The 24,260-nt window shown below is 45.1% G+C and overlaps 1 protein-coding gene across 1 annotated transcript in view; it reads left to right on the top strand.

The window, feature by feature from the left end:
* The first annotated feature begins 3,969 nt into the window (after positions 1-3,969).
* LOC140191856 (uncharacterized) overlaps positions 3,970-24,260 on the top strand; it is a 103,182-nt gene continuing 82,891 nt past the window's right edge. Inside the window, exons 1-2 of the mRNA XM_072249650.1 lie at positions 3,970-4,011; positions 5,511-5,935. Coding sequence (XP_072105751.1) covers positions 3,970-4,011; positions 5,511-5,935 — 467 coding nt within the window. The remainder of the gene's footprint in view (positions 4,012-5,510; positions 5,936-24,260) is intronic.

Genomic DNA, 24,260 nt, shown 5'->3' with positions numbered 1-24,260 from the left:
GTGTGTGTGTTTGTCTGTGTGTGTGTGTTTGCCTCAGTACTTCCAGTTGAAGACGGCGGAATTCTTTCCCTTTTCTCTGTCGTTACTTCCTTCAGGATAAAAACAAGCGAATAACATACCTCCCCTACGCCGACGCACTGTCGTTTCATGATTTTTCCTTTGTTCCAAATCTCTTCAGGTCTCTGACTCGGCACAAGTGTTTTCGAGGTAAAGGCCAATTTGTGTTTCAAGGTGAAGGCGAAGCGATCCTTCCCTCTCCGAGTTTGTTCGAAACTCTGCCGGATTGAAAACAAAACCGCGCTTCACAACCTTCTGCATTCTTTTACAGAAACTTAAAATTCATAACATGCGTCTATGAATATTTTGAATTTAACAGGAGGCCACGGTTAATAACGGAAAACATTAATACTCCACTAAAGTCTCTGCATTCTAAACGTCTGACTTCAATTAGTGAATGTTCCAACGCGTACCAAAACGGTTTTGAATATTTTAATTATTTACAGAGATAATTTGACTCTAACGACATTTCATACGTAAAATAAAACATCGGAAGTATGTAATTAGATTGTAATTGTCCAGCTATTACGGCTTTGCTTTCATGTGAAACTTTAGCGGTAAACTAGACTTTGAAAAGCCTGCTATTGACAACACAGCACGGAATTCGCAGCTTCCTTTGTGTCAACATCTCTGACATTATTGTTTCAAATAAATCAATTTCCGAGTGTGAGATTGTAGCCTGTTACAGCGTTGCCTTTTTCTTCCTCTCTGTATCTGTGCCCAGGATACAATTGTGCCCGAGATTATTCCACAAGCATTCTTGCTGCGAGGGCGCGTATTTAGCCCAGTCGGATAACACCTTGTCTCTTCTATTTTGTTTAACCAAGTTGTTTCTTTAATGGTCTTGAGTCTCAGTCAAACATTTCATTCCATTGTATTACCGAAAGTGTGGAGAAACTCTTATTGTTTACATAGGAGAAAAATGTTACAACGCCAAATAAATTAAATGCACTTAACTTTCTTGGTGTTTTCCTGCCCGGATGCTTATGATCTCTGTCCATTTATTTACGTCCATCCACCCCTCTATCCAGCTGTTAGCTTATTTTTTTTATTACTTTCCACTTCTCTGCTAATATTTATATCTGCTCACTTGTAATGCTACTACGACACTAATTTCCTTTAGGATCAGTAAGTATCTATCTATCTATCTTACCCTGTCCACTCACCCCTTAGTCTATCTATCTGCCTATCAAATCTATCGATTTATCTACCTACCTATCTATCTATCTATCTATCTATCTATCTATCTATCTATCTATCTTATCTAGCTACCTCTCAGTCTGTAAATCAGTCAAGCTGTCTATCTATCTATCTATCTATCTATCTATCTATCTATCTATCTATCTATCTATGTATCTATATATGTATCTATCTATCTATCTATCTATCTACTTATCTTATCTAGCTACCTGTCAGTCTGTAAATCAATCAATCAATCTGTCTGTCTGTCTGTCTATCTGTCTATCTATCTATCTATCTATCTATCTATCTATCTATCTATCTATCTATCTATCTATCTATCTACTTATCTTATCTAGCTACCTGTCAGTCTGTAAATCAATCAATCAATCTGTCTGTCTGTCTGTCTATCTGTCCATCTATCTATCTATCTATCTATCTATCTATCTATCTATCTATCTATCTATCTATCTATCTATCTATCTATCTATCTATCTATCCAGCTATCAATCTGTTAATCTATCTATCTGTCGGTCTGTATATCTATCTATCTATCTATCTATCTATCTATCTATCTATCTATCTATCTATTTATCTATTAATCTTTCCATCTATCTGTCTGTAGGTCTGTAAATCAATCAAGCAATCTATCTATCTATCTATCTATCCATCTATCTATCTATCTATCTATTAATCTATCCATCTATATACCGATACCTATGTGTGCTTGTCTATCATTTTTTCTTTAGGAGTTTCTCACTTTCAGATGCGGTGTATTAACCATCCATACCTGGCACAGAGGCATTTTAAGGTATATGCGCAGTTTTCCTCTTCCCGTGAAGTTTTCGAACTTTTACCCACCTTCCGGATTTCTGCCTATCGGACTTCGACATTAGTTCACCACAAAATCCTATTTTCATCCATTTTCTCGTGATATCGAGTCGCGTTCATTCTAATTCCTAATATTCGGTTTCTGTAATTCCCCTTGCTCACGAATATAACTGCCATTTCACGAATGAACTCTGTCACCTTGATATAAATAGGAGGACTTATTGATTCGAGACAACTATATCTCAGACGACAATTATTGGTTTCTAATTTAGTGATATTTGAGATCATAATTTAAAAACACAGCAGGCCACCGATATGATCTAAATCTATATGATTACTATTTTCAGTACAGGTTAAAATTTGGCATAACATTTTAAGTTTAAATAATTAACCGTAATATTGTTTAACGCAGGCAAGTTTCTTCTTCCCTTCATTAACAACTTGAACATGTCGGTTTAACAACGCTTCGCCAAACCAAAGGTTAAAAAATTACGTCCACAATTAGACATAGAACTCTCTAGTAAGCCCCCACCGTCTACAATATGTACTTCGTTAAATGTTTGGAGCCAAATGCAACATGCACAATGAAGCGCACTTCAGCTTTTTCTTGCATTCACCTCCCGTTTCCCGTTCGTCTATTTAACATCGTGCGCGCCTTCTACAGAAAATACTGGCCGGCAAAGTTTTCAATTTCCCGCCCAATATCCCGCATGCAAACGGCGACTTAACAACCACAAGACCGCAGGCAAAATCAGCCGTTGCTGCTCAGCACCGAAACAACGGGGTGACAAACTCAGAGACAACGAAACTACACGATCGAGTTTCTAAAGAATCTGTATGAACATGAAATATCTTTCAACAACACTACAAACCGCGTACGACCCACCCAAGGTCTAGGTAAGGACAAGTAGTCACTGTTGCGTTTCTAATTAATATTTTTCGTCTGCATTGTTTTTTTCCAAAGGAAGGTAAATGTAGATTGATACTTAATACATGAAATTGCATAATAATACTGTACTATTATGGACAATCAATCAATCAATCAACCAGCCAGATAGGCAAATATAGCTATATATATACGCGCGCGTGTGTATATATCTCTATATATAAATACATAAACTAACTTATGTTTTTATATTTATTGTGTTTTTTTGTGCTTCATCAGATACGAAATGCAATTATTTCATTCTCTTTTACATTTTTGCACTGGGCATGAGATTGAACAATCTTCAATCTTGAATACCGCTAGCAAGTACAGTACCTCACGAGCGAGAAACTTTTCCAATGAATTTCCCATCCGGTTTTGGCGGGAAAGTACTACAAAGAGGTAATTTCTCCAAGTCAGCGGCTTTTATGCGTTCAAAACAAAACCACCCCGATTAAAGTTACAAAAGAACGTATTCGTCTCCCAATCATTGCATTAACTACAGTTAGGGTAATCTTGCAAAAGTGAAACAAAAACAACGGTTTTGTACTGACCGTGTGAAATTCAGCGGCTCCATTTAATATCAGGGAACGTCTGCAGGATACCGCCTGAAATTCTTACTCTTCGCAGGCATCCACGAAACAGAAGAATACTCCAAAGAATGAATGACGGAAAGCGGCAGAACAGCAGAGCCTCCCTTCCTCCTCCCACACACAAGCAACAGCAAAGCATCAGCCTTCCCCTCTCCCCAACTACCCATTTGTTCCAGCAGGAAGCATTGGCGCCCGCCAGTCGATTATTAAGTGCAGCTTTATGGTTCAGAATAGCGTGCACGAAAACTAAGATTCTTGTACTCTCAACTTTCTAGTTCTAGTAACTTTTTTTTACGCACAAACCACAGCGAGGCCGACTGGAAAGCACATAGACCACTGCTGCAATACTTTGATCAGCCACTGGACGGCAGTATTGTTCCAGAAATGGACCGATCGGTGCTCGGTTCTGTTGTGATCGATTGCCTTGTAGTGGTTGCATTCGTTAATTTTTCTATAGTTTTGGTTGGAGAATTAAAATATGTAACACTGTTTATTTTTGTGTTGTTTCGAAAACCATTGAAATTAATCTGCGATTTAAACCACGTTTCCTTACGGTAACTGGGAGGCTTTCACAAATAAAATTAATCACAGTCCACACTAACCTGTACTTTACCAAATAAAATAATTCTGATTCATTTCATTGTCCTGCCGTGTTCGCTGAGAGTGAACGTGCCATGGGATAGTGGGTAAAAAAAAAAAAAGCAACCTTTATTGAAGAGATTGTCCTTTCCCTACATAATTTAGATTAACAAAGTGATTTTATTTTGGAGATCTGTTTCTCGGTAGACCATTGGGCGGTTTCCGCAATTTCCGAACAGACAGCTGTTGGCCTTCATATAATTTTGACTTCCAGGTCGGAAAATACATGTCACTTTCAAAGGCCCCCGTGCATTGAAACTGTCTGTCTTTCTTTCTTTATGTTTTGTTTCCAATTAGCCGTCCCAGCCGACCCTCCCTGTTCCTCGGACTAACGAGCAGCAGCTTACACAAAGGTTCCCGGCTGGAGCAGTGCTCCATGCTAAAGTTCACACAAAGTCGCTTGCATAACATTTACGAAATGGATGATCACGAAAGGTAAATTTCGAAATAAGTGGTATCCGTACACTTATTAAGTCGAAACATGCCTCTATTTCATACGAAATAGACTACCACAAAGAATAAACAACGAATTAACTAGCAATTTATTACAGTAATCATTACACAAATTTATTTCGTAGTCCTGTGTACTTATTAAGTATCTTGTAACTATTAAGTCGATACACAACTAAAAAGAGTAACTCGCGCTAGAAAAATGGTAAGAATTGGGATCGGGTCGAACTACGCAGTCGTTTCACAAAACGAATTTAAAACACACACACACACAGAAGCGCCAGAAATTATGACGGAAGCGAGAGAGAGACTTCGGATTAATTTGATGGACATTTGCGAAGTCGCCACCAGGACAGCTCTCCGACGTGCCCCATTCCCCCACCCCCACCCCCGCTCTCTCAAAGCACCGCCACATCGCCTCCAATTCCAATCACACCACCACAACAAGAAGCCAGTAAAGGAAACGCATCGAAAAGCCAACGAATTACGTTTCAAATCAAAGGTCGGAAGAATGAAATATTATCTACACCCCCAAGGGGTCAGGAACAAAACAACCCAATCGAAGTAAAAATTAAATTTAGTGGAGTTTAGAACGGAGTTATGTGGCGAACAGACAGAACAACACAGGGCAAACAGACAGAAAAAAAAACAGACTGTCTGATGAACTTTGCGAGATCTGTCGAGGGAAAGGGGATGGTCGATGTGGAAGCGGACACATTTGGACCCCGGCCCGAAACGTCGGCTGTCCATTCCCCCACCCCCACCCCCACCCCCACCCACAGGCGCTGCTCGAACCACTATTCCTTCAGAAGTTGGGTTCTTGTCCTGGTTTCCAGTTCCACTCGCGTCTGCAGCGAGGCAGCAAGGCCATCTGCGGGCAGGATCTATCGGCTGCCAGCTTTCCCTCGCAGAATATCGGGGAGCGCGGCTGGCGGAGAGCGGGAAACGTGGACCGATGGGGGTGGGTGCGGCACAGGTCGTTCAGCTGGCCCCGCGTTCCTTGTGCATTTGCCAGGTCCGCTGCGGTGACTGCCTCGGCGCCGAGCGGGGACAAAGCACTGCGTTTTGCATGTAACTCCAGATCCCAGCGGAGCGTGCAGCCCGAAAGGAGGACCCCGGTGAAACTCTCCTTCAGTTTAATAAAAGCTTCCGCGACCTGTCCAGGAATCCCACCACCGGAAAGTCCGGCCACCAGAAACACACGGTCACTCACCTGTGGTAAAGTCGCCGATCGTTTCGGGGAAACCCCTCCCTTGTCCAGGTACGTATCCAATATCACGCCCTCAGTCAAGAGTCGCTGTTCTCTCTCCTTCGTATGCTTCCTGTAGATTTTATAACTGCACAATATTGCTGCTATTACGTTGACTGCGCCAACCTGCGTACTATGCAGATTGGCCCCGTTGCTCTTTCAGCTGAGGGGAAGAACCCTTCGCTACAATTAGGAAGCTGTTGGGAGGCCGGTGCTGACTGGACTTTCCGCCTTGCTTAATCGGCCGGATTTATACCAGGGGAGGGCCGCTCGGCAATGAATGGTTAACAGGTTATTAAAGTTCAGTTACATATAACTGTCGCCATAGCAACGCCTGCTGCCTGCTTCTGGCGCAACGTGGAATCGTTGTGGGTTGTCAGGCCCCTGAAAGAAACGGCGCCCGCGCGGTCGGTTACTCAAAAAAAAACACAACCAGAGTAAACTCACCCGCGCCAAATTTGAATTCCGGTGATTCTGCGTATTTGTTTATATTGTGTGCTGTTGTTATTTGTTCTCCGGGGCGGCTGGTGGCGGGCTGCGGAATAAAATGGTGAAACTATTCCGACTGCTGAGCGGTTCCTTGCAAGTTTCGGCTCTCCGTGGAATGTGCTTGCCTTGACCCCGGGGGGTCAAAGGTGACCTTGACCTGACGGAAGTTCAAAGGCACTGTTTTATTGGCGAGTTGAAGAGTAAAAGATGGCGAGCACTTAAACCATTTGCGTTTACTGAGAGGGGTGGGGGTTGGGGGGGAGCGAGAAGGGAAGGAGGAGGGAACTAAGGAGAAAAAGAGGCCGCGGAGAGAAGAATGGGGACAGGAAGCAAGTTAAAAAAAAGGAACATTGAATAGTACTAAAGCAGATAGACGTGTTACTGAAGCTCGCTTGAATTTACTGAAAATGCTTTCAGCTAACGATTTCCAGCAATTGCTTCTTTTAAAAAAAATGTTTTGTCTCCATGGGTTAAATGAAGCTCAGCCCGAAGTACGGGATTGAGGATCAATGAGGAACGCGTGGTGAAGGAAGTAGATTTGTTGGAAGCGAGGGAGGCGGTGTGGGGGTCTGGAGAGAGTAATAAATGACAAGACGGGACAATATCTAACCAGGAAAAGACGCAGATTAATTTGAACGGCTTTGTTGAATTCTAAGTAACGCGAGCTCGTAAACATGAGCGGGTACCGTGATGCTACAATGGAAAATACTTATCAGGTATCAACTTTATTCGCCCTGTACATTTAGGTGGATTTTGAATTTGCTGTGGTGTGTCGGTGAGTGCCCGACGTGCAACCACAAACCAAAATTCACCAACATTCAATAATTATAAAGAAAGGATATTATTTGAAAAGAGAGGACATGGAATTAAATCTACCTCCACACATTTCTTTTGCATATTCTATTCATCCGTTCTGATGAAGGGTCTGAGAGAGTGTTTATTTCTGCCCATAGACCAGGGGTACCCAGCCCTTTTTTATTTCCAATGCCACGGGCCCCGACCATTACCCGACGGGTCCGCGGACCCCAGGTTGGGAAACCCCGCGCCGCAGATGCCCCCTGACCCGCTGAGGTCCTCCGGCGATGGATGCCTGCCTTACTCTGCATCAATACCCAGACATCTGCACGAATTTACAACGTAAGCGGCATTATAAGGAGTGGTTCAAAGTGTTTGCAGTGCAGGGACGGGGGTAATGGATGGAGAGGGGTGGTTGGAGGTGATTGAGATATTTGTACGCCGTCCGTGATGAAATGGCCGAGGAGAGTGGATGGGCCGAACAGCCTAATTCTGTCCCCATGGTCTTGTGGTCTTCGATGCAGATTATTCCACACATAAGTGCGTCGTGACAGTAAAAAAAAAGGCAGAATGCAGTGGTTAACGAGTGCGGGGCAGGTAAAGAAATCAGTTTTAAATACAAGAGACTCCGCAGAGGCTGGAAATCCGGAACAGCGCACGCAGAATCCCGGAGGAACTTAGCAGGTCAGGAGCCACTCATGATATAACGCAGATGCCCGGCCTGCCGAGCTCCCCCGGCACTTTGTACGTGCTACAAAGAAAGAAATGTACTCTTTTTTTAAAAAAAAAAATCGTGTCAGCGCGCTTCTAAGAAACTATTTAACCGACACGTGCTCGTCAAGATGGAGGAGCCGTGGGCAGGAAGTGATTACGTCAGTGTGGTGTAACGCTCAGAACTCACCTGAGCGTTAGCGACCAAGAACCCGCTCTAATGAAGAAACGATTAGAAAAACAAAACGACAAATGTGATTAAATGCAAGGTTAATTAACATTAACTGCTATAGTGCATACTTGAGCATATTAACACAGAACACTACAGCACAGTACAGGCTGTTCGATCCACAATGTGGGGCTACCTTTTAATCCACGCTAAGATCAACCTAGCTATCCCTTCCTACTTGACCCTCCATTTTTAATATCTTAAATGTTTCTTCAATATTCTTAATGTATCTGGCTCTGTCAAGGTGTTCAAATCACCCACCACCCTTTGTGTAAAGAACTTCCCTCTGACACCGCTCCCCGCCAATACTTTCCTCAATTCACCTTCAAATGATGTCCCCTTATATTTACCAATTTGTGGGGTGGGGGGGGGGATGGAGCCTATTCTATCTATGCCTCTTCTCACCTTGTACACCTCTATCCAGTCACTTCCCGTCCGCCTTCGCCTCGAGCACCATGCACCTATTTGGCCAAGCATTCTCAATCCGTTTGTCTGGGGTATGCAGTATCCAATCAGATACGCTTTACCCAGGGTCTGTCACTCGAGGAGCAGATCCCCTCAGACCCGACCCCCTTCCCCCGGATTCTGGGAGCAAAGCAAAATCAAGGGCCGCAAACCTATCTGACTTCTGGCTCGGCCTCGCTCCCCGGCAACGTTCACCTGAGAGAACTGCGATAACTCGAAAGCATCATCGGCGTTTCACCGGGGAAAGCCCGATAACTTCAAACGAAAAGTCTCGGTGTTCGCCTTCGTAACGAATCGGCCTTTTTTAAAATTATTGTCGAACTTCTTGTCCCGTGCGTCGTGCAGGTAGCCAATGCGCAACTTTGCTGTCGTTCGCACATCAAGGACGCGATGGAAACCAAAGCAACACAGATAAAACGCTAGAGGGACTCAACAGGCCGGGCAGCATCTATGGAAGTGAAAAGTACCGTCGACGTTTCGGGCCGAGACCCTTCAGCGTTCACGTTTAGTGCATGCTAGATGCGTAAGGAAGACGGACCCCAGGGTGGATGGAGCTGGGGTCGCCACGGCGCAGCTCCGTATCTTTAACCCGTGACCTACCAGGCGCGTGGCCAAGTGGTTAACGCTAGTGATCTGAAGGTGGCTGGTTCGAGCCTTGGCTGAGGCAGCGTTTTGTGCCCTTCAGCAAGGCACTTAACCGCACAGTGCTCTGCGATGACTCCGGTGCCAAGCTGTATGGGTACTAATGCCCTTCCCTTGGACAACATCGGTGGTGTGGAGAGGGGTGACTTGCTACATGGGCAACTGCCGGTCTTCCATAAAGCCTTGCCCAGGCCTACGTCCTGGAGAGTGAAGACTTTCCAGGCGCAGAACTATAGTGTCGCAAGACTAACGGATGCCTATATACACCAGGAGAGGGAGGCACACCAGTTAGACCTGGGGAGACCAGAGGCTAGGGTGGAGTTGAAAGAAGAATCTTTACTTGATGATTGGTTTGTACTCTTCCCCGCCCCCCATAGATGCTGCCTGACCTGCTGAGTTTCACCAGAATTTGTGTGTGTGTGTGTGTGTGTGTGTGTGTGTGTGTGTGTTGTCTTCTGCACATTGGTTGTTTGCCGTCAATGTTGTGTGCAGCGTTTCATTAGATCCATTGTGTTCATTTCTATTTCCTATGAATGCCCGCAGGAAAATGAATTTCGGGGGAGTATAGGGCGATATGAATGAAATTGATATAATAGTGTGTATACGAGAACGTTTACTTTGAACTTTGACCTTAACTACAGAAGGAGGCATAATTAACGAATGACAGACAGAGATGGGTACTAGAATTGTGACATTGAATATCTTAACGCAGGGGTCGATAGATAAACAAATATACCCTTGCCACGTGCACATTGGTGACAATTGATATGCAGACTTGAGAAGTTCGAGAACTTGCCTGATACCCGCCACCGCAATGCTGGGTAGACGTGGAGCACACGTTGGGAGAGGTGGCGAGAGCAGCGTTGGGCCCTCATGCCGCGTCGATAACTAGAAACGCGTTGACTGAAGGTGATGACAGTGCTTCGTAAAATATGAAAATTTGCTAAAGGCTGCATGTGTTGCCGTTTGTCTTTAGTGCATGCCAGGTTTGTACCCCAGGCTGCGTTAAATAGACGCACACAGCAAGTCATAGGTGCACTGATAACTAAAACAGGGCACGGTTGAAAATAATCAACTATAAATCAGGAGAGGAGGAGCGCCGGAGCCTGGAGGACTCTGGCACTCCCTAGTGGTCAGACGGAAGCATGACAAGGTGGATGCAAAGTACGTCCCCTATATATACAGTATCATGGGTTTACATCGTCTACTTGCTCATCAAAGTGGCTGGCATTACATCGTCTACTTGCTCATCAAAGTGGCTGGCATCAGCTAAGTACGTGTCTGAGATATGATTTATTTTGGCTCCAGCATTTCGCGTTTTTTTTTTCTGGACGTCTGTCTGTGTACAAGTACATTGATAAAATTGGGCAGCACGGTAGCCGTGAGAAAACGCTATTATTGCACCAGCGATGTGGGTTTAATTCCAACCACTCTCAGCAGGGAGTTTGTAAGTTTTGTCTGTGACCACGTAGGTTTCCTCTTGGTGCCCCAGTTTCTTCCACACTCCCCAAAGACGTATGGGTTAGGTTCGTAGGTTTATTGGTCACAACGTTGTACTTGGACATTGCGGGTTCGTGGGCCAGAAGGGCCTGTTACTGTACTCTACATCTAAATAATTAAAACGCTTAAAGCTAACACAATTCTGATAGCTTTTTTTAATGTAGTAATTTATGACCTGGCTGGTGGCGTAGTGGCATCAGCGTCGGACTTCGGGACAAAAGGTCCCGAGTTCGAATCCAGCCGGCTCCCCTGCACGCTTTCCGCCTGTGCTGGGATTACGAGCTGGTGATCTCTTTGGAAACTCACCCCCGACAGAAGGCAATGGCAAACCACTGCCGTAACTTGCCTCGTACGCAGTTCCCCCGCTACTTCAGAGAGGCGTGGCGGGAAATCGTCCGCTAACCGGAGAAACTGCGGATGGGACGTACCTTTCATTTTTTTAAAAATTGTAATACAGCGCGGAACAGGCCGCCCAGCCAACTCCCGAGTTAACCCTAGCCTAATCACGGGACACAACTTACAACGACAAGTTAACCTACCAACCCGGTACAACTTTGGAATGTGGGAGGAAACTGGAGCTCTCGGAGGAAATCCAGGTGGTCACGGGGCGGATGTACAGTTTCCTTGCAGGCAGCGGTGGGAATGGAACCTGTACCGCTAGCACGGTGAAGTGTCGCGCCCTTTTTGTGGAAGGGCCTTAATTGGGCGGATTCCATCTCGGTCCATAATCCTTCTTTGCTAACGTTTTGGATAGTTCGATAAGTCTTAGTCCAAAGTGGCGCCGTCTGTATCGGCCTTTAAATCGAACGAGCTACAGCCACTCGTTATTTCAATGCTGAATCTTGAATGGTGAAGTAGAGACAATATACTCACCTGTCAATCGTTCGAGGCAAAAGATCGGAAACGGTTATAATCTAGTGCACAATTCTTTCTCGTGTGCTCAGCCACCAGTTTCCTGGAGCAGCGAGGGTACCTACACTCACCTCAACTCTGATCTGGTTCCACAAGCAATGGACTCTACAATTCATGTTTGCCAATATTATTTATTTAGCTTTATTTGCATTTGCGCGTCTTGTCCTCGTTTGAACATCGATTGCTCGTCAGTCTTTGCTTGCTCGCAGTTTTTCATCAATTCTTTCGTGTTCCTCTGTGAAAGCCTGCAAGAAAATGAATCTGAGGGTTTGCATTTGGTGAACTTCGGTCATAAACTTTCCTTGGACTTTATACCGCCGTTGAGATTCTTAATACAGTCGTTTCTTTGTATGTGATTGGAGACAAGTAGTTTAGCTTGCTCTCCGAGTGCCCAAAGCTAGTTAGTGTATACCGTGGAGAGCAGTATAAAGGTTTTACCGTTGTTTTTCTGGGGAATTTCCTCTGTAAAATTAGTTAAAAATAATGCAGGATAGACTCGGCTCGGAGTCCCACGCTGTGTGTCTGCCGCCCCCAGGAGCAGTCGAACATATATTCAATTACAACAGTCTGGGGTCTTTGCTTCGGTGTCTCTCGCACGCAGGAACTTAGGCGCCAAGGTCGGCGCGACGCTAGCACAACTCAGAGCGTTGGAGTTCGGAGTTCAGTTGCGGCTTCCTCTCCCCGCGAAACGCGCGTGTTTCCTCCGAGGGCTCCGGTTTCTTCCCACGGTGCAGGGGTGTACCAGCTAGTATCTCATTGTAAAGTTTCCCGCGACTGGACCGGGGTTAAATCGGCGGGTTGCTGGAAAGCGCGCCAAAAGGGCCTACTCTGTGTTCAATCTCCAACTAAATAAATACATAAATTGATTAGAAGTATCAAACGGCACCTTTCAATCGGATTAAACGCTTCCTGTCGGTGCCTCAAACCCAGCGTTGATCCGCTCCCTCATACGTTAACAGCTATGTATCTTAATCAAGTACGGTACTTCTATAGTTAAAACAAAGGGAATGAATGCAAAAGCGAAATTATGATGCAGCCAGAATTCTAACTGGTCGCGTCACCGTCTGGTATGGAGGGGCCACTGCACAAATATCGGGGGGGAAAAAGCTGCAGCGGGGAGGACATTTTCAGAAGGCAATGCCTCCGAAATTCCTCTGTCATTAAGGACCGCCTCTCCTCATTGCTATTTTCGAGGACAGTCGCCGGAGCCTGAAGGCAAACACTCAGCATTTTAAGAATAGCTTCTTCCCCAGCACAAGGAGATTTCTGAATGGACAGTGAACCCAGCTTCACTACATCAATAAATTTTCTTTATATATATAGCACTACATTGTAATAGGTAACTTTAGAAAACTCTTAATATACAACATATAGTACACTAAGTAATATATAATATTACTGATTATATTTATTGTATATTAAGTAGTGTATTATATATATTTATCATTAATAGTTTTCTAAAGTGATCTATTGCAATGTACTGCTGTCGCAAAGCAACATATTTCACGACATAAACCAGTGATAGGCGGATTCGATTTAAGGAGTAGCAGCAAGGAAGATGTTGAAATATGTACTGTTCAGTTGTTCGAAATGCTTATGAAAATCCCAAGTCAGCAAACATCGTATGTTCCTTCAAGCAGCTTAGCTATTTGTGGCAGATTATTCTTTGAATAGCCAGCAATGCCTGACCTGCATTTTTAAATGTAATTCTCACTTCATTTCGAAAGTAGGGCATCTGGACGCGCCAGCTCGCAAAGATCCACGCAACGTTCGTTAATATTACTAAATAAGGGAGAGGAGACAATAGCTCTCCGGATGAAATTAATAATTAAGCAGCAATTCGCTTTTAGCGTCTATTCACAGCAATCAGTGCAGTCTGTCCTCCCTCTCTCCCAGTGAGTAGGCGCGGGTGTCAGTGTTACATTTCTCTTTCCGATCCGTTTATGTCACTCGGTGTGCCCATTACGGGCAGAATTTACGAGCGAAGTCAAGCATAATAAAGATCCTAATGTGAAAAATGTGAGCGAGAGCAATTCCGTGAATGTTTGACCTTGAAGTCCAAGAGGAACCTGATGCCAGCTTACACGGCTGAATGGCCCAGCCTTACAATCTAACTTGACCAGTACAAAACAATCTACGAATAGCTCTTTTGCATGCATCTACAAATAGCTTTAAAAATAAAAGGATGGCCACTGCTTCATGAAAGATATTAAAAAATATATACAAAAGTATTCTCGGAGTTATATCCCAATTAGAAGAGTTTCTAGAGATGCTGGAAATCCCGAGTAACACACACACACACACACACACACACACATACATTGCTGGTGGAACTCAGCAAGTCAGGCAGCGTCTATGGAAGAAAGCAACCGGTTGACGTTTTGCGGGCCAGGAATATTCATTAGACTATTTATTCCCTTACAGAGATGCTGCCTGACTTCCTGAGCTCCTCCGGCATTTTGTGCTTGGGGTCTTCAAGGTGAAAACAAACCGATGGGTACTCACGTTTTCAATAATTGATTGCTTATTCATTATTAGTGTTATCGCCATTTCTCTCGTTCTTGCACGTTAGCCGCACGCGTTTTCATCGATTCTGTTGCGTTTCCTGTTCTTTACTGTGAATGCCTGCAAGAAATGGAATCTCAGGCTTGTCTGTACCTTAACGAGAAATTTTCTTTGAACTTTGAAACGAGTAGCCTGCAGGTTTTTGGTTCCTCGCATCATGTCTCTCCCATGGTGCCAAGATGTCTCTCCCGTCACCTCTATATGCGTCCTTTCTTCTCTTTTCACGGGTTTTAAGTGCAGGAATGGTATCTGCTCCTGCTTTACGCGTAGCAGCGACTTCTACACCCTCGACACTGCCTGCGAGGAGCCCCGCTACAAATTTTTCATCTTATCTAACGGTGGACAACCTTTCAGTTATTCGCATGCCCTCCTGTTATTTTCTCCTCCCCAACGAATAGTTCAGGCATGAATCTTCTATCTGCTCGCCATTTGGTCATTTAGGAAAATGCTGTCGCTAGTCTCTTTTATCTGTTGGCGCTGTATTTGTGTTTCCGGTAAGATCCTTGTGAATCCTCTCTCCACTTCAGTTATTCAATTGTGAACGTGGATGAATGGCGAGATCAGATGGCTTTTGGCTTGTAGGACATGTGGGTGGAAAATGGGAAATGTCCGTGGACAGAGAGGTGGGCGGCAAAGATAACTTCTCTTGACTTTTCCTACTTCATCGCCTTTCTTTTTATTTCCCCTTTGCAACGACTGTAAAACTTTTCAAACCGCATCATCGAGTTCGCTGATGACGCTACAGTGGTTGGCCTCATCAGCGGCAACGATGAGTGGGGAGCCGGAGTGGAGGGAGGGAAAGAGAGAGAGAGACAGAGAGACAGAGGGGAGGGAGGAGGGAGAGATAGAAGGAGATAGAGATAGAGATAGATAGGTAGAGAGAACGAGAGAGGGAGAGGGAGATAGAAAGAGATAGAGAGAGAGAGCTAGAGAGATAGATAGATAGAGAGAGATAGAAAGAGATAGAGATAAAGAGAGAAATAGATAGATAGAGAGAGAGGGGGAGAGAGAGATAGAGATGGATAGAAAGAGAGAGGGGGGGAGGGGGGAGATAGAAAGAGATAGAGATAGGTAGAGATATAGATGGAGAGAGAGACGGAGAGAGATAGAAAGAGATAGAGATAGAGAGAGAGCTAGAGAGATAGATATAGAGAGAGATAAAGAGCTAGAGAGAGAGAGAGAGAGAGAGGGAGAGAGAGAAATAGAGATGGAGAGAGAGAGAGACAGAGGGGAGGGAGGGGGGAGAGATAGAAAGAGATAGAGATAGATAGAGAGAGAAATAGATAGATAGAGAGAGAGGGAGAGGGAGATAGAAAGAGATAGAGATAGAGAGAGAGAGCAACAGAGATAGATAGATAGAGATAGAAAGAGATAGAGATAGAGAGAGATAGATAGATAGAGAGAGAGAGAGGGGGGAGAGAGAGAGGGGGGGAGAGAGACGGCGAGATAGAGATAGATGGAAAGAGAGAGAGAGAGAGAGAGAGAGAGAGAGAGAGACTTGTCAAACGGCGCTAGCACAACAAATTGAGCCCCGACGTGGGCCAGACGAAGGAGCTGGTCGCTGACTGCTCTCCGAGGCGGATCAATGGCTCTGCTGTAGGGAGAGTGAAGAGCCCTTGGCGTGCACTGAACGAGCGATCTACCCGAGATCAACTAGTCAAGAAGGCAGAGCAGCATCTACATTTTCCTAAGAAGACTGATTCGTGCAAGCCTGCCCGACCCTGTTCCAACATCTGTCCACGGGAGCACCATCGCGAGTACCCTATATGACTGTATCACTGTGTGGTACCGAATTCCCTGCAAGGGATCTGTCCGCAGGACCCTACTACAGAGGACAGTCCAAACCGCCGAGAGGACCATCGAGGTCCACACCCCCGGGCCCCCCTTTGTGACATTTACCAGCGGGTGGTATACGACGCGCCGAAAGCGCTGCTGGGGATCCCGACCACCCATCCCACAGTCTCCTTGACCCACTCCCGCAAACTCCTCGCGTGGCGCCTCATCGTGGGGTAGGAGTGACTCTGACCGAACACCAGCGAAGTACGGCGGAGATTCGTTCTCCGGCAGGTCTAACCTAGCCGTGAAGGTGATGCTCCATCGATACACTACTAGACTAGATCTAGGAGTAGGATAGCGGGTGGCCAAGTCAGGGAGGTCACCACGCCTTTGCTACTCCGTAGGTTGTGCCTCTCCAGGCAAAGGCTGCACCCAACGAGGACGCCGGCAGCAGAGCGCCTGTGGCAGATGAATCCAGAAGGGTCAATGGTACAGCCACCTTGGTGATATGCGGAGGAACCAGAGTGCCGGTCAGCGGGTGGCATCGCTAGATTAGTTAGTTCTCACTGCGGGGCAGCTTCCTTATCCGCTAAGTCTCTCACACTCCTGGCTACCAGTTAGCATCAGATCTGGAAGCCCAGGGAGACTGTATGGTGGGGGCACGACACCGTCTATCTTATTATCGTGCAAGGCGTTTGCAGTCAACATCGAAATCGACGGACAGCTGGAAGAAGAAAAGAAGACGGTCAGAAAGCAGGTGTATAGAAGCATCAGGACTAGAGACGGCCAGAGTGGCTGACAGATTCTTCCCGCAGGCGACGAGACTAATGAGTACCCTGCACCCCCGCCCCCCCCCCCCACTTTCCTCACTGAGATCTCGTCACTAGGACAGCGTGCTTGCTTACCGTTTACCTGTGCCGCGCTTTTACCACCTGCGTTTCGAGTTATATTTTATAGACTTATTTATAATATCGCACCTTGGCTGATGTGGGCGGTACGTGATAAATGTTGCGTGGGTGGGCGCACCGCAGGCCAGGGGAGCATTGTTGCGCCCGGACATGTCGATTCAGTGGTGTGGTGGGGGAGGGGACATAGCTCGGTGTGGAAGTGCATGATTGCTGTGTATGAAACCGGAGCGTCCGGGGGGCGGGGGGAGAAACCCACGCCGTCACGGGGAGGACGCACAAACTCCTCAGAGCAGAGAGCGGCAGGAATTGAGCCCGGGCCGCTGGTACTGTCAAGCGTCGCGCTGACCGCCGCGCTACCGCAGGCGCCTGGGTGAAAATAAAACGGAGGGCGGAGGTGGCGGGGAAGGGTTAGGTGGACGTCGGAGCAGGGTAAGCGGTCGGCACGACTTCGTGGGCCAAAGGGCCTGTCACTGCGCCGCTACTGCTCTCCGATCTGTGCTTGCCGGTTCACCCGGCAAAATGAAACTGCATGATGCCGACTGGATGACCTTAAGTGCTGAATTGTGGTCAAATTCTGTTGCAAACTTGATTTTATGACATATTCCGCCACTCTTCCCCCGCCCCCCACCTTCAACAACAAACTCCCCCCGCACCCCCCATCTCCACTACGACCTCCGTAGTGGCAGCTCTGCCCTCTAAACCCCGCGAAACTCGGACATGTATCTATCTGTTGAAGAACTGCTGCCGCTCTTCCTGTAGGATGCCACTTCTTACGTCTTATTCTAAACAAAATGCTCTTTAAACGCTACCCTGTTTTGCTTTTCTATATTTCAGCAAGTTTGATTTTCTTTTAAATCTACTCTGCTATCTGAACCTATTCCACCTTTGCCACTCATAGAAACATAGAAACATAGAAAATAGGTGCAGGAGTAGGCCATTCGGCCCTTCGAGCCTGCACCGCCATTTATTATGATCATGGCTGATCATCCAACTCAGAACCCCCCCCCCCCCAGCCTTCCCTCCATACACCCTGACCCCCGTAGCCACAAGGGCCATATCTAACTCCCTCTTAAATATAGCCAATGAACTGGTCTCAACTGTTTCCTGTGGCAGAGAATTCCACAGATTCACCACTCTCTGTGTGAAGAATTTTTTCTCATCTAGGTGCTAAAAGGCTTCCACTTTCTCCTCAAACTGTGACCCCTCGTTCTGGATCTCCCCAACATCGGGAACAATCTTCCTGCATCTAGTCTGTCCAATCCCTTTAGGATTTTATACGTTTCAATCAGATCCCCCCTCAATCTTCTAAATTCCAACGAGTATAAGCCTAGTTCATCCAGTCTTTCATCATATGAAAGTCCTGCCGTCCCAGGAATCAATCTGGTGAACCTTCTTTGTACTCCCTCTATGGCAAAGATGTCTTTCCTCAGATTAGGGGACCGAAACTGCACACAATACTCCAGGTGTGGTCTCACCACGGCCTTGTACAACTGCAGCAGTACCTCCCTGCTCCTGTACTCGAATCCTCTTGCTATGAACGCCAGCATACCATTTGCCTTTTTCACCGCCTGCTGTACCTGCATGCCCACTTTCAATGACTGGTGTATAATGACACCCAGGTCTCGCTGCACCTCCCCTTTTCCTAATCGGCCACTATTCAGATAATAATCTGTTTTTCTGTTCTTGCCACCAAAGTGGATAACAATCGTCTCATCCCATTAGCCAGCATCTGGGCACGTGGTCTCTTTCTTCTCGTGTTTCTTTCCCCCTATCACATTTCCTTTCTTTGTAATTTCACCACTGAATAACTGGAAACATCGAACAAATAAAACTATAGAAGAGCAGTCCGGCATATAGTTTATTTCAATCTTATCCAGTTTTGCATTATGTAAATTACAATCGCCTGGAGTGATTCCACGAAGCATATGCTAGGCTGAAGTAACGCGCACAAAATGCTGGAGGAACTCGGCAGGCCAGGCAGCATCTATGGTAAATAGTGTACAGTCGACGTTTCGGGCCGAGACCTTTCCTCAGGGCGAACGAAGCACCCTGAGGCGTCGATTGTCCACTCGCTTCCAATAACGCTGCCTGGCCCGCTGACGCCCTCCGACATTTTGTGTGTGTGCGTTGCTTTTTTTTTGTAATTTATTTTTCATTGAGTTTTATCATCAAACAAACAATTCCATAAGATGTATTTCAGATACTGTACATACATATCATATAATCATATTTGTCACTAATCCCCACATAGTATTTATCTGAGGTATACACTTATAGAAAGGACAGGGAAAAAAAGAAAAGCCGAAAGTGGAAAAACTAGGTACAGAGTAGGAAGTGATCTTTTTTTACAACATATTGACTTGTGAGAATAAAATCAGGCCTATGAGGTGTTATGTAGTTAAACCATTTTCCCCCAGAATGAATCAAATAGTTCCAATTTATGGTCAACAGATGCTGTTATTTTCTCCATTTTGTGAATGTCCATTGTAATTTCCATCCATGCATTTAAAGTTGGGCTCTCCTGTAATAACCATTTCCTGGGAAGGGTCTTTTTACCAGCCACCTGAAGTACATTCGTTAAATATTTATCTCTTTTCAACCATTCTTGAGGTATATACCCAAAATATATGGTCTTACTCTCTAAGGGTATTTCACATTTAAAGATGTCTTGTCGGGCATTATGTATCCCATTCTAATAGTCTATGGTAACGGGGCATTCCCAGAAAATATGATAATGGTTTGCGTTTTGATTTCCACAATTTTTCCAGCAAACAGAGAGGTTACTATCATAATGGGATTTCTGAGAGGGTGTAATAAAAAAAATCATTCCAAGTTTTTCCACGCGAACTCCCTCCATTTCTGTGAACTGGTACCGATACCTCCGTATTGGATCCCCAGCGTCTGCAGATTTTCCCGCGTTTGGGATATGCCGGGCCAGTTGCCGACCGAGGAAAATCAATATCTGACGGAAAGGAAGCGCTTGCCCTTCAAAGTTAAATTCGGATGAGGCAAAGGATGAGATTTAGTTCAAGAAAATTTGTTTTTTTATATATAATTCACTAGTAACTAAAGTTAACAAATGATAAAGATAATGAAATTAAACAATTCAGAAGTCTTAAAGATGAGTCACTCGGAAGATCTTCAAACCCTTCTCTCTCGCCAAATAGAAGAGGGACGGGAAGTTCCTCTTGCCAACAGAATACAGAATTTTAGTTTCTGGCAATAGTGGATAATGCATTTTATTAAGCCAATAAAGTTTTTTAAGCATGTTGATATTTGAATATGTTCGTATTCCCTATGAATTCTGTCCTAGAGTTTACGCAAAAAATTACTCTCATGATTACATGTTTTAACAAGTCGTCCGTAATTTGCAATTTCCCATCAGACGCTCTCTTTAAACGAATCCTTGTTCATTTTTCCAATCGGTCTTTGTTTTGAGAATTGAGACATTTAATTTCCTACGCCGGTGGTGTACTGGGATCCGCACCCAGACTTCGGAACAAGTTTACCCCGGGTTGGACCCTTGCCCGTTTTACAGCTGTGCTGGGTTGAGAGTCGTAAAAACAGACGCTGAAGAAACGGTCAAGGTTACCGCTGGACGCACCAATCAATGGACGGTGTGTGTGTGTGTGTGGGGGCGGAGGATGATCTTTATCTCATTTCCTATCAAAACCCCTTCCCTCATGTAATTTTATATTCTTGCTATCCCGTGGAAGAAACCCTGCTCAAATTGAAATTAAGATTCTATTAATTGGAGCACATTAAATCTCGCCGGCCTCTCTGTCTCCTGGCGCACGGAATTTAATGGGGAGAAATCTTGGCTCATTATGCTTCTTGTTTTCTTCAAATAAACACTGAATGAAGCCAGTTGTCTGCTGTGGCGACCCGCTATTGGAGAGGAGCAGTGACTGTCGTAAACGGCGGCACTTACGTTCATCTTCGCTTTCTAGATGAAACGGTACTTAAAGAGCGCCATGGGCCTTTGGAATGCCGTGAACTGAAAATTAAACCCTGTCATCTTCTTTCAGTAACGAAGATGGGAAAATAATGCCCTTTGATCACACTTCCTGCAAATGTCCATGTAACGACGCGGGGCCTTGCCGGAGGTTGTTCTGATTTGTCATACCGCCACTATGTCAAGCGCCTTTTTTTTGGCGATATGAATTCCAACTCCAGGTATTATCATGCGGATATATAAATGACATCGGACTGAATGCCGACCTCAGTTTAAGGAATTTTTAAACTTGGGCTTTCTCAAACGTATTTGCACTTTCAGCGGTTTCATGGACTTTCAAATTAAAAACCCTGCGAGCTAGTCCCAGCTCAGCTTCGCCTTTAAAGTTCTCCAGAGCACTTAACGACTGCAGCCGAAAACGTGGCTAGAATTAAGGCTCTAGATTATTTTAAAGTGATGGGTAGGCTTAAGGTCTCCAACGGAGACTTTCCCATCAAATAATATGAATCGAAAAAAGCAGGGGTTTTTATTTTTGCAGTGAAACATAATTCTTCCACTGCTATCACTCAAAAAATGGTAACAGTTCCAACTTAACGTGTCATATAAACTCCAGGCCCTGGATTAAAAGCCCCTGTCTTATTTATGTAAAGGCCTAACACTCTCTTTTGCCGCAGGTTTGATGTTTGTTCAGAGAGGCACGGCTGTCTCTGTTTCTTTCTTTCACTCCTCTCTCTCTCTCTCTCTCTCTCTCTCTCTCTCTCTCTCTCTCTCTCTCTCTCTCTCTCTCTCTCTCTCTCTCTCTCTCTCCTCTCTCTCTCTCTCTCTCTCTCTCTCTCTCTCTCTCTCTCTCTCTCTCTCTCTCTCTCTCTCTCTCTCTCTCTCTCTCTCTCTCTCTCTCTCTCTCTCTCTCCCGACAGCCTGTTGTCCATTAGCACATAAAATTCACACGGATAAACAATAAAGCGTCTGGCTGCTGTGTGAGCCCTTTATACAAAGCCTTGTTGAGTCACAAGATTCAAGCTACGGGATTGTTTAATGTCATTTCCAGTGCACATGTGTCAAGGAGAACGAAATAGCTGCTACTCCGGATCTGATGCAGCCCCTCCAAAAAAAACTCACACAATGAGATAAAAGACACAATTTTAAAAAATCCACAATAACTATAAATACATAAACTAGTTTATATACACATTACACAGAACATAAAGTGACGCTAGTCACAAGACTGTGTGCAAAAGGAAAACCTTTTTCCTAAAGTAGTGTTGGTGGAGGGGGCGGGGGAGCTGGAGGAGTTCAGTGGGTGGAAGTGTTGGTCATTCTTAGTGCTTGGGAAAAGTAACTGTGAAAATCTCAAGGTTTGAACGTTGCACGAGAGCACAAGTGAGTTCGATATTTTTTCAACTTGTACCCGCACTTTAGTTGTATCGATTTTTTTAGCTTGTATCAATATTTTTAGCTTGTATCTATATTTTAGCTTGTATCAATATTTTTAGCTTGTATCTATATTTTAGCTTGTATCATATTTTTAGCTTGTTTCGCTATTTTAGCTTGTAACAATTTTTTTGCTTGTATCAATATTTTTTGCTTGTATCAAAATTTTTTGCTTGTATCGATATTTTTAGCTTGCATCAATATTTTTAGCTTGTATCGATTTTTTTTAGCCTGTGTCGATATTTTTAGCTCGTATTGATATTTTTTTTTAGCTTGTATCCGTATTCCTTTTAGCTTGTATCGATGTAGCCTCGCTTTATCTCTCTGCACATTTATCTACTGGCTGTTTCTTTCGCCGGCGGATCGAATTTGAGTAGAATTTCAAAACACAAACGAACACGAGTTTCCGAAAACAGACGCGCCAGTGCACTTGATCGTGGTTACTCGTTAGCGCTTCTTCAGAGTTTAAAATGGCAATCGATCATTGATGCTAAATCTGTTCTAAAGGCAAGCATCCAAATGTTTAAACCGTGCATTGGTTTTTAAAAAAAGAAAAAAAACTGTTTCAATTTTTGTCTGCCTTGGGGTCTTTATGACTGCATCTGCGGCGACTTACCATCAGCGAGTGTAGCCCCTTTTACTCCCCGTCGCCCGCTCGTTGGCCCTCCCGCCACTTCTACCGCTGAAAATGGACCAGGCGCCAGTTTTACTCCCCGCCACACAATCCCTCCCACGGAGCGCGCCTGTCGCGCATTTCGGAGCGGATGTTTATTCGCGAGGAAGATTTAAAGCGCTGGGAGCACGAGGAAGGAATCATTTCTGTGGTCAGGGTGTCTTGGAAGAGGACCTTGCCGAACACGGCTTCTTTGTTTTAGAGGAGGAAGGAGGTAATAATTCACTGACGCCAAGAGAGCAGCACCGTCAACACATATAGACCCTCTTGTTTGCCACCCGTTACGCCGCCGGCGTTTAGGGCGGCAATGAAGGACCACCACCTCCGGCGTTGTTCAGGGCTTCCTTCATCGTGTCGGTGGCTCGCGTTTCACTACTGTCACGTCTTGCAAGTTCCGGATGGAGACTCAGGAATATAGACGTGGAAGGATTCTTCATGGCTGGTTTCATGACATCATTTCTTCGACCAGAGAGGCTTATTAGCCTTAAGCAGAGCCCCCGAAGCTGGAGGACCGGTGGAGCACTCTTAGTCTGGCCTCTCCCCTTTGACCTGTTTGGCTTGGGTGACCCCGCCGAGAGCCAAAGCATAAAACCCTGACACCAGCCAGCGTAGCTCTCCGGGTCATCGAGGCCCGTGAGCCTCCAAATCCAAATCCAACGGCAAGTGCGTGGTCCTCTTGGAAGAAAGAGAACTAAGAGCGCAGAGAAATCTAAAATATGTATTATAAAATGTATCGGTCTAATGCGTGGCTGGAGCTTGGCATTCGGGAAATTTGAGCGAAAAAAAGAAAGATTTCCGAAGAACCGGGCAGAATCGAAGGATAGAGCCACTGGCTGGATCGGAACTTGCCCTAAACTTAAAATTTTGCTTTTCACTCTGATATCAGAATCGGGTTTAACGCACAGACCGTAAGATGCAAACAAGAGGAAATCTGCAGACGCTGGAAATTCAGGCAGCGCACATAGAACGCAGCAGGCCAGGCAGCATCTATAGGAAGAAGTACAATCGACGTTTCGGGCCGAGGCCCTTCCAAAGGTTGTAAAATGTGTTGTTCTGCGGGCAGAAATACATCGCAATGCATAATACTAATTTTAAAAAATGGGTTATTATTGTCAGATGTGCCGGGGTACAAAGGAAAACTTGCATACCGTCGGTATCACTCATTTCATTCCAACGAAACTTTGAGGCACTCCTATAACAGTCGTGATGAAGGGTCCCGGTTCGAATCCTCGATTGTTTAATCCTTTCCACAGATCCTGCCTGACCTGCTGTGTTCTTCTAGCATT

The sequence above is a fragment of the Mobula birostris genome, chromosome X (genome assembly GCF_030028105.1).
Source record: "Mobula birostris isolate sMobBir1 chromosome X, sMobBir1.hap1, whole genome shotgun sequence".
Taxonomy (NCBI): Eukaryota; Metazoa; Chordata; class Chondrichthyes; order Myliobatiformes; family Myliobatidae; genus Mobula; species Mobula birostris.
Note: the sequence above shows the minus strand (reverse complement) of the source record. Positions and strands in the feature narration are given on the sequence as shown.